Source organism: Erpetoichthys calabaricus, chromosome 18 (genome assembly GCF_900747795.2).
Source record: "Erpetoichthys calabaricus chromosome 18, fErpCal1.3, whole genome shotgun sequence".
Taxonomy (NCBI): Eukaryota; Metazoa; Chordata; class Cladistia; order Polypteriformes; family Polypteridae; genus Erpetoichthys; species Erpetoichthys calabaricus.
This window is the reverse complement of record NC_041411.2, coordinates 23,998,877-24,010,906: the sequence shown is the minus strand read 5'-3', so window position 1 is coordinate 24,010,906 and position 12,030 is coordinate 23,998,877. Positions and strand designations below refer to the sequence as shown.

General features: G+C 38.4%; 1 protein-coding gene across 1 annotated transcript in view; it reads right to left on the bottom strand.

The window, feature by feature from the left end:
• The window catches only part of kremen1 (kringle containing transmembrane protein 1), a 122,331-nt gene extending 112,556 nt beyond the window's left edge, over positions 1–9,775 (bottom strand). Inside the window, exon 1 of the mRNA XM_028825252.2 lies at positions 9,581–9,775. Coding sequence (XP_028681085.1) covers positions 9,581–9,656 — 76 coding nt within the window. The 5' untranslated portion in view covers positions 9,657–9,775. The remainder of the gene's footprint in view (positions 1–9,580) is intronic.
• Between the last annotated feature and the right edge of the window lie 2,255 nt (positions 9,776–12,030).

Genomic DNA, 12,030 nt, shown 5'->3' with positions numbered 1-12,030 from the left:
TTGAGGTGCTTTTGGTCTACTTCTCTGTGTCAGGCAGCTCCTATTTAAGTGATTTCTTGATTGAAACAGGTGTGGCAGTAATCAGGCCTGGGGGTGGCTACGGAAATTGAACTCAGGTGTGATACACCACAGTTAGGTTATTTTTTAACAAGGGGGCAATTACTTTTTCACACAGGGCCATGTAGGTTTGGATTTTTTTTCTCCCTAAATAATAAAAACCATCATTTAAAAACTGCATTTTGTGTTTACTTGTGTTATATTTGACTAATGGTTAAATGTGTTTGATGATCAGAAACATTTGTGTGACAAACATGCACATGAAGCACAATGTTAGCCAGTGAATTAGCTGTTATTTGGCTGAACTCCTGATCAGTGAATGACGGGAGAGGTGGGTCTTCAGTTCCAATGCACAATCAAGTCTGAGTGTTCCATTTTATTTTGAGGCTGTTTTCTGAAAATGGTATATTTAACAATATTTTAGTAAATATATGTGTATCTAGGTGTTGCAAGCATACAAGTGGATGACTTGACATGCAGATTATGCAATATGAGTAACGCGTTATTTTTGTCATGGACGTGTTTGATATTGTTTGCTGTTGTCCATTATTGGTCACCAAAGATGCCTGTTCTATCAGACATTTTGTTATCTCTGTTTTGCATGAAAATATTAAATAAAAAGAAATCCTCAGTCATATTTCAAACAACATGAGGCAAGTACCATTCAAAAAATTGCATTTTTGGGTGCAGTATTCTTTTAATCCATCCATCCATCCATTTTCCAACCCGCTGAATCCGAACACAGGGTCACGGGGGTCTGCTGGAGCCAATCCCAGCCAATACAGGGCACAAGGCAGGAAACAATCCAGGGCAGGGTGCCAACCCACCGCAGGACACACACAAACACACCCACACACCAAGGCCAATTTAGAATCGCCAATCCACCTAACCTGCATGTCTTTGGAATGTGGGAGGAAACCCACGCAGACACGGGGAGAACATGCAAACTCCACACAGGGAGGACCCGGGAATCGAACCCAGGTCCCCAGTTCTCCCAACTGCGAGGCAGCAGCGCTACCCACTGCGCCACCGTGCCGCCCACTATTCTTTTAATGTTTGTTGGAAATTCTATTAATTTAAAATCTTTGTGTTCACTGGGAGTTGGTGCTCCAAAGGGATTACATCACGCAGGCCTTTCTAGTTTCCTCTCTTTGGTTGTCACTAAGCTATACTATGTGCTGATTGTTTTCATTTTTGGTTTTCTGTTTTGTGCACTGACTACTGTAAGCATGAGAAAGATGTTTTGTAAAGAGGTGTTGTTCCAGGACTTTGCGTACAAATGCAAAGTATAGTGCCACTCCTCTAGCATCGAGGGTGTTACCCACACTGTACATTATGGAGACAGAAGCACAGACAGAAACACAAATGTTTACAACTTAAAATATGAAGAGTAGTAGGGCAAGAAAAAAGGCACGTCTGCACACGACTAACTGGAGGCTATTAAAATATCACTTTTCACACTTGTAATGAAAAGAGACACCCATATGTTAGGCCTAAAGTGCGCAAGCATGCATACAGACAGAAAAATGCAGCCTGCATCTATGCAAGAAGCAACATGATGACATTTATTTTCTTGTCATGCTAATGGTATAATGACTGCACAATGAAAGAATGATTCCTGCCAGTAAAATGACTCCCCCATTACTCTGGTCTCTCTTCTGTTATTTACTGTATATGCCTTGTTGTTCTGCTAGTAATTTGTTTTTTATATTAGTGATGGTGTGGCATGACTCCATGAACATGCCCAACAGTCACTGATAGGAATGTAGCTGGAACACATCCAAAATGATTTTTATTAGAAATTTCTCACTCCATTCATTTTTAAGTAGAAAGTACAAATAATGTCTGCTGTTTAGGAGCTTTGCCCTAGGAAATACCAGACTGACAGAAACCTTGCAGACTGAAAGGCAATATACTCCTACACACCAATCAGCATGTTAACTGGAATTCTGGAATTTTCTGTCTCTCTCTACTTAGGCAAATTAAGAATGAAATAATGTTATACGGGCGGCACGGTGGCGCAGTGGGTAGCACTGCTGCCTCACAGTTAGGAGACCTGGGTTCGCTTATTTACTCCAGCCTGACGAATTATGGTTGTTATTTTGTTGTTGTTGTTACTTTTAACTATCCATTTCTCTGTTTTATAACCAACTTAACTGACTGAGTGCTGCAGAAAAGTTGTATCTGTTGCTGCTTAACTGTATTAGGACTTGGTTGAATGTTGCACATTTCACTGTAAGCCAATAATTAGAAATGCCTTTTCCTAATAATGAGAAAGACAACACAATTATCAACATGCATTTACACACACACAAACCTGTTACTCTGATATTCAGTGGACTTTTGTTTTTCTCATGTGCTAAAAACGGTCAGCTTTCTCGTAAAGAATGCTTAACTATGACTACAGTCAAGAGTGGGTTTTTACAGGAATTTCTTTACAGATTGATAACTCAAAGCACCGTTTGTCTCAAATTATTGCAAGTTGTGTTAGAATTGTTGCCTCAGAGCTCCTGGTTTCATTTCTCAGTTTCAGATCTGGATTTTGCACATTACCTCCTTGCAAAATGTGCATGCTAGTTTAACATTTAACTTCAAATCGGTCTGCTACAAAATAGTGTTGATGTGCTAGTGAATGTGCCCTAAAATGAACTGGGGTCTCAAAGGAGGCTGCATTTTGCCCTACTCCCAAAGCTTTTGAGATAAGCTCCAGCTCCTTTTGACCCTATAGAGGATTAAGCTTGTACAAGAAAAAGAACTTAATTGAACTAAATTGATCCAAAGGTGCATATAAATATAATTGTCTTTATTCAGAACAAATAGTTTTTTTTTGTATTTGTTTACTAAATTATTCCATCTGCTTCATATATGTCAAATCTGAGTAGACTTTTCTCTAGCATTTTAATGCACTGTAGTTTATGCCTCCTCCACAAAGAATTTGGACACTTTCATCCTGATAAATCTCTTCCACCTGCAGAACTTATGATGTACTTAAGGAAAGAACTCACTATCTGGAAAATATCTCTAGAGATTATCGGCCTCTTTGCTCAATGCAGGTTTCACCTACAGGCTCGTTTCAGTTTCTGAAACTGCACCCTGCTGCAAGGAGTTCCTAATGTGAGTAGGCTGTGATGTTAACAAGGGAGCAGGTTTGAGGAAAGCTAAAACTAATCCAAATTTCAGGAAAAAAAAACACACATACACTTTATAAAATTGGCAATTTGTAAAATCAAATAACTGCATACATTTTTATTTTCATCACATTTTCTGAACCAAAACATAAATACAGCACATTTTAGCAGAATTTGTTTGAATTCCTCATGTATTTTGTATGTACATAAAAGTACTCATACATATCATATTTAAGACAACAAATAAGAAAATTAATCTACCCATGATAAGAATATTGCAAAAAGTATGTTCATAAAATATATACTGTGTTACTTGTTTTATTGTAAATCCATAACAAAGAACTGTCCATAACTGAGACAGTGAGCATTTTACACTACTAGGTGTAAGTTTCTACATTCTCCCGACATGTATGTTACGGTAAGCAGAGACTCTAGTTTTACCCTGTGTGTGTATGTGTGTGTCCCTCCCAATTGACTGTTGCCCCATCCACAGTGGGTTCCAGATTTACAATCAGGGCTCACAAGAGAGCCTCCAGTTCCCTCCACCATGAACTGGATAAAGTTTCTATTTAGATGCAAATGCTATGAATTTACTTCTTCATTACAATTAATGTTTTTAATATGTTCTGTTGCTTTTAATATTTGAAATGAGTCATGATTCGTTAACTTGCCAGTGATTTTAAAAACAACAATTATAATAAATGTTGTACTCATTATTTTATTTTATTGTTTTAATAAATGTAGCCATAGAACCATAGAAAAGGAATTTTAATCAAATGGAAAATGGAAATCTGAGCTAAATGATCTAAATCCAGTAATGCATCAATGCTGGCAATAACTGGATCATAAGTAGCAGACATTGTATTGAGTTAATTTCTGTGTACATCTTAAACTGTACTGATTTATTTTTTTTTTCTTTCCTTAACCAGCAAAAAGTTAAGTCCCCACAAAGGAAGAAAATGGTTTCAAGCAGTTAAAATACAGTTATATCCAGGAAGATGATAAAGCTCCAGATTGAATCAGGTACGTGCACTTTGTCAGTTGTGAGGTAAAGGAGTGTTAAAGTGAGCCAGAGCCAGGCAAGACATGCAAGTGTCAAAGAATGTGAAAATATAAGGGAGACACAAAAGTTTAAGATTGTGATCTCATTGCGTAGCTGAAAGTGAGTCATTTAAAGAAGATGGGTTGTAACGGTATAAATATACTGTCCATGGTAAATATGTATATCTTGGACTAGCTGGCTATAAATTGCACTAGTAAAAGTAACTGTAGGGTTTTACCAAGTTGTAAATTCATGTAATGGAGCAGGTGCAAGAAAAAGAGAGCACAAATCTGATGGCAAGCACACATTAAGGGCATATCAAGAAAACCACATGTGTGTGCAAGAGTGTATACTCGGGACAGATCCAAAAAAGCACATTGCAGTTGATGAGCGCAGTGAGTTGAGTATAATCAACATTCTCTTGGAATTCCTAAGAAATTTTTTCCACTCTATTGCTTATTCACCATCTCAGTTTCCTTTGTGTATTTTAAAATAAACTCAAAGCACTTTTGTTTACTTGTCAGGCTGGCCAAACTTTTCAGAACAAACAGACATTAGTTTTTAACTTTCATTAAAAAAATGCCTTAAGTTTTCAGTTGGAAACTTTTCTAGGCTAATTGTCAAATTAATAGCCCTATGACTAATTATGTATGCCCTTCTCTAATTATATCAGTATGGTACATTATGTACACTGGTTCAACCTGCTTATGAAAACTGTCATACAACTTAGTAGTTTTGATTGTGCAGCATTTCTTGAACTGCAGTGCCTAGTTGGCCCTGCTGCAAATAAATATAACACTGTTATGAGTTGAGGCATTTTTAAGGATTTGACTCTACAGCAGATAATCGCCCAAATAGCATGTAATAACAGAAACTAGAAATTACCAGCAAAACATAAAAGCTCTTCATGTCCCATCTGTTCAATAAACGCATGATCAGAAGCTTTGTCCATAAAGAAATAGAGCATGAACTGATACTTTAAGCTGGAGCCACAGCATTAATTTGAAAGGGGGGTTGGTTGAGGGGGTTTACATTAACAATTGAATCTCTTTATGTCTTTTATCTCCTGGGATTGTTTATATTATTAAGCATTCAGCTATTATTAGAAGCAATGCTAAAAAAATCAGAAAATTGTAAAATGCATTCCAAGACTCACAGCTATGGCCTCACTTAGATGCATATTGACAAAATAAACTGAACAGGAACACAATTTTCATTCAAGAATGTGCCCACTTTACACATTTTTAAAAACATTAACAAATTAGTCAGATGGCATATATTGTGTGTTCTACAAGTTAACACTATTTTGTAGTATATCATGGTGCTTGGGAATGGCACCTTGTTGGTCTGACAGCCAAGCAAAGTTTTTACTGTACTCTGTACATGTGCCAACACTACTACTACCATTATTACTAAATCAACTTTTAAACAAAAGCATTAATAATTCTAAAACATCAAATGTGCCTTATAAGGCAACGTCATGCGAAGAAATGAGGAAAAACTGTACAGTTATGATGTAGAAAAAAACAGTGGTGAAAACTGTCCAACTAGGTTTTAAATAAGCTGGGCTAGCATGTTCACTATAAAGGAAAATAAATAATTGAGCATAAAATTGACAAATTTACAAAAAGTCCACTCATATCTAGTTGAGATTATTCAATAAAGGTGCAATCTCAGCACACAAATAAATAGAAAAAATTATCAGAGAAAATCAGCAAGGAGCCACAGAATAAAGCAAAAGCATGTCCAAAACTGAGGAGTCTGACAGGAAAGGAAAGTGCTTCAGTACACTTACTGTAACAATAAACTTCAAGTAAAATGAAAAAAAAGAGTCTGAAATATTTTCATGGAGAAACTCCAATTAAGCACTCATCCGGCCATAGCTTCGGATTCCTGCCAAAAACAATCATATTAATAACAGCACTTGATAATAAACAGGTTCCCACAAAAACATCTGCCAAAGCATGTGTGCATCAAGAAGCCATGAACTGTAGAAATATATCACAAACACCAGCAGTATCGATCTGCTCAGGTGGAGAAGAGGAGGAGAAAAAAAATCTACACAGCCCCCTACGCAGAGGCTCTCAACTTCAATACAAACTGGTTTGAAATATGACCCCCTTTCAATGCACTCCCTCCTACAACCACAACTGAACAGGTATATCATTTGTCTACAAAAACATACTCGCCATTTTGTAACCATTTACTCTACACGCATACATAATATATGATTAGATGCAAATTAAAATTTTAAAGTATTACAACTGTTTGACATTCTAAATAGATTTGTTTATATTAATGTTCACATTATTCATTACACAAAAAATATGAAACCTCCAGATACCACCTTCTTATTTTATTGTCATGGTAACAGAAAGCTTTCAAATAAAAAGATATTTCCTGAAAATATTCTATCCCTGTACTATGACATTGTTCCATGTTTAAGTTACTGAAAAGGGTAATAAAGATCAGTACAGTGTTAGATATAGAGAGAGAGACATAAGCACACACACGAGGAGAATGAGGAATGGTAGATGGACAAACAGGCTGAGAAGCAGATAAAGAAAGGTAACAAATGTTCTTCATCCTAGAAGTACGCTATCTATTTAAACAGACAAAAACTCACAAATGGTTCTCACCTAGGCAGGCAAATGACTTAGTCATCAAAAAAATATTACATATTTAAACGCCATCACAATCACAGGCCCTGTATACAGAATGTGCTTCCATACGTATACACTGGCAGATAAAAACAACTTGCTTGTGGTCATATTGTGAACTGATAGTAGGCAGTTAGACAGAAACCTTGTAATTATCATCAAGACAGACGACTTCTGTCCATCTAGACAGAATGCTATCTGTCTAAATATGCATGTGGATTAAGAATACTGTACTTCTAGACAGACAGAATAGTCTAGGAATGTGTCCATCTAGACGGAAAGTGAGGTTAGGAATGTGTCCTTGTAAATAGAAAGCCTTCTTGGGAATCCCTCCATCTAAATATTTAACAGCATTCTCCATCTGGGCAAACTGAAGACTTATGCATGATCGTCATGTAGACAGACAGATTGCTTAAGATTATGTACATCTAAACAAATTAATTAGGATTGCTCTCTTTCAACACTGACATCTTGGAAATACTCATGACATTGACAGAGATGATTTGGAAACAGGTCTTTCATTTTAGGAACATTGACTGCTCTCCTTCAAACTGTCAAAAAAGTTGGACAGCCATCTTAGGATTCTGGACAGCCTTCTTAGGAATATATATACAAACTGGACTGTTCATAAACCTCCATCTCCAAAGACTGTTTAAGATAGACAGTACAGAAGTGCACCAGGGATACTGAGAGACAGACGGGAATGATGCCCACCTAGACAGATGACCTGCTTAGCAATGACGTTCTCCATCTAAACTGAACCAAGCTTTTAGAAAGCTGCTGGAGGGACTGACAAAAAAAGAACATTGGGGATTTAACATGACATTTTATGGACGGCTAGTTTAGAAATGAATCAGTAATGTAAAAACAGTCATTGGCATTTATAATAGGACAGCACATTTACCCAGTGTAAACGTGAAGCGGCTTTTTCCCACCACCAACGATTAAACAAGAAAACCGACGGAGTTGCCGCTTGGCATCTGCTTCGGTGATCTGACAGCCTGCAGAACTTCCGATAATTGGCTTGAGAATGCCGTGGTGCAGATTGCATAGTCTTATATTTGAAGCAAAGGATGAAAGGTACAAGACAAATGCATAAAGGAAAAAAAAGACGAACCGCAGAGCTTTGCGTCTGGCACGAACTAGTTTGGTGCTGAGGTGCCACCCGTTGCACGACTATATTCGGGTTCTAATTTTGGATCCTGAGGTGGTTTGTCGTGTGGTGGGTGCAGCAATGTATCACGATGAAAATGAAACACGATGTATCAGTGCATGGTCATAACCTCCCATCATTTGAATCATTTTAATTGAAATGCACCGAGATCTGCGGGTAACATTTGAGCTGAAAGAGTTATAAAACGTAAACATTCCCTATTAGCCAACCACCTCCGTGCTGCAGTATTCCTACCGACTAATCGTCAATGAGGACGATCTGTTCACCGAAACTCTTTGGAGTCTTTGGCGTGTGAAGTGCTCGTTTAAGTGAATTCGATGACACAACCTTTGCCAGTAGTTTTCTATCTTAACACAGCAAAATGTTAAGTGTTAAATGACGTCCTACATTCTTAATATAGCTTTCAAAAGTGTCCATTGGGTATGCTTTTTTTTCAAATATACGTTTCAGGCGTTAAAGTAAACGATTCGCGATCACAAGACAACGTGTAACCGGACTATAAACAAATGCAGACCCCATTATAAAATAGGCAAATACTAGACTTTAATATGGAATCGGTCAGTTCCTAGAGAATTAAACTATTTTACAAGTGAAAATCTGACAAAAAAGAACGTACTACTATTTTCCTGACGGTTCTTAAAGGGAAATCAGCCTCCGACAAAGAGGCTACAGCCTCTGTTTTCACTGCAGAAGGAGTTGGCACTGGCAATGCAAGTCCGGCATACTGGTGCAAACGCACCTTGGTGACCAGGACGCCAGGAGAATGACACGCATATAGGTCTGGACGCATCACTTACTGCCAACCAGTGACTGGCCCTTGATATTTTTCTTTCATTACATTTATTATAAAGATGAATAGATTGATATCCGCTGGTCGCTCTGCTAGCAACTTTGGACATGGCAATCGTATAAAAATCAAACCGTCACCTGGAAGACGTGACTTCACCGCTGAAATAGCTCGCTCAGTGACAAGTTGATATTTGACTGCTAATTTCACTTTGGGAAAACTTAACCGATTAACTGAATCACATTTAATTGACAACTATTGTCCTGCCGAAATCTCTAAAACCGACTAACAGAAAGCCAGCCGCTCAGTCATCCAGTGATCATGAAGGGTCTGATCAGCTTGTATTAAACGTGTAGTGGACTCACGAACTTTCACAGGCAACGAATTTACTGACATCTGCCAAAACGTCGAGACGTCTAACCTATTACAAACTCTTTAGTCAGGGACAGATGACACAAAACAGCTGCTAATTCCTTGTCTGGGTGTCTTTTTGAATGACAGGCAGCTGCTTAAGTCCTCTTAAAGTGTTGAACCGAGTCCCAAAAAGATATGCAGATAGACACCCTTTCCTCATCCTATTTCGTGCCCATTAAACATCTCCTCTGCAAATCGAGCTTTCGTCAAGAATACAAGTTTTGATCTCACTCCTACAGTTAAACGTTGACTTATCGTACAACAGCTAGCACTACATACGCGAGAAAACTAAGCAAAGGAAAAGCTTAAGAGTCTCACCGGTCTCAAATTGTGCCGAAGAGGCTGCGATGAGAAACCCCAGAAGCGTGAATCCGACAGACGTAAAAGGCTCCATCCCGAGTAGACACGGTATCCTGGACCCTGCAGGTGATCCGTTGCGCTTCCCCAATCTCTTCGCCGCATCCGATCTGCGAACTATGCTCTGGACAGACAGCTGGGAACTCGCAGGCAGGCACAAGAACGCGTACGTCAGAGATGGGCTTCAAATGGGAACACGTGACCGGAAGTATGCTCAGGACGCCTGGCTTGCAGGCGCGCAAATAGAATAGTGCACAGAAAGTAAGCCGCAGGAGAACGCGGGTAAGCGTACGATAGTGTAAAGAGAGCAGTAATTATCATTACCTTAGGTAGGCCTACAGTGTATATTATTAATGATGATGCTTAAGTTAGTCTACTTTGAAAAGTGAGAGAGTGGATAGAAATGCGTAGTTAATAGAGAACTGAAAATGTTCACGTCCACCATATGGTCCAAGAAATACACGCACCCATCCAGCTGTTGACTATCCCATGAATGGAATACATACATGTCATTTTTAAATGGAACGATGGAGCTCTGTGTGTGGTTTGTAGCCTCCCAGTCCCCATTTAGTGAGTGTCAGGGGAAAAAAGTCTGCGTGGCTTGGGGTAATTGAACATGTGTCTAATATTATTCGTGTATTCTGCTTTAGCTAGACGTTTGCTGTAAACGTTTTAGTGGTATATGATAAAATGTTGCACTTTGTTTGTTCACGAGTATATGTTATCTATCTATCTATCTATCTATCTATCTATCTATCTATCTATCTATCTATCTATCTATCTATCTATCTATCTATCTATCTTGTATATTTAAATTAGTTTAAAAATAGAGCCAAGACATTACTAGTGTTACTAATGGCAATTCCTTCTGGAAATGACCTATTTTTAATTTATAATTCTTGTATGACAGCAAGGCCCCACTTTTAAGAGCCATCACATCAGTGTTCTAATGGTAAACGGCAAACTCACTTAGTTTATCCTTAATTAGTCATGTTTAAATGCTGATTGGTTATTAGAGAAACCTTTGTAATTGTTTACTTGAGTTGTCTACAACAGATAAAAGGTGATTCCAAGGTGCTGAGCAAAATACTCTTTTCTTATTGCCATCTATCCAATGCCCTCTTTAGTAGTTTCTTTTTATTTGCCAGTTTCATATATAGTATGGATTTTTTTCTTTGAAACTCTGCGTCTTCGGGCATCATCCTGGAGTCATCTTTTCTCTGTTGCAGAATGACATTGATATTTGGCATTTTTCTAAAGGAAGGAGTCAACTGAGGATCTACAAGGTGTTTGTTTCTGAAACTACACACTTTGGTGTCCTTATCCTCTTATGGATTTGTGAATCTGGGTCTTACCCTTCTTTTTCTATTTTTCAGTAATAGACCCCTTTGCATGAAATCTTCAGTTTCTTGGTAATCTGTCACATGGTTTAAGCTTCATTCTGCAAAATAATAAAACAAATAAAATAGAAAAAATAAATAAAAAATAACACAATAGACTGACATATTTCTTGAGAAAGATGTTTTATTTTGACCTTGAAGACATCAGTTCACCGCTGAAATGGCTCACTCAGTGACAAGATGGTATTTGACTGCTAATTTCACTTAGGGAAAAAATAACTGATTAACTGAATCACATTTAATTGACAACTGTTGAAATAAAATAAAATATATCTATATTATCCATATTACTAACCGAGAATGGTAAACCGGAAGGCATGGACGCAGGTACACGGCGATGGGACCAGGAGACATAGTGCGCAGGCGCCTACAGCGCGCGTCTCATAAACCGCAAGCGAAGTCTGATCCACCGCTAACGAAGGAGTCACGGCCCAAAAACAAAAGAGCTCAACTAACGTGAATAAGAAATGAAGCAACAACGCGTCCATAGCTAACGACTAACGACACAGCCACACAAAAAAGAGGATTCTGCGCTGCACCCCAGAGTCAAACGGAAGAGGCTACGGAGGCCCCACAGGTCCACAAAGATAGTACGGAAGGCGCAGGAAAGTACGAAAGTCGCAGGCGCCTAAAATGCGCTTCTGAACTAAACGTCCACACTACACAGCATGGTCCACGCGCTTCTAACACACCGCAAGCATAAACACGAGATGGTACAGAAACCCCACAGATCCGGACTCCACAACATATGTGAATCACATTACAGTAATACAATATTAAACACATTACAAACAGAAGAGGCTTTCTTGTCCCACCCCAAAAGAGTTCAACTAACGGAAATAGGTAATTTTAACAGTAAGTGCAATTATCCATATTACTAACAGTAAACAACGTATACCTAATCAACAAATCCCAAGGACAGACCATGGACAGAGTCGGCCTTTACCTCTCTGAGCCTGTATTTAGACATGGACAACTTTATGTAGCCTTCTCAAGAGTTCGGCATGCATG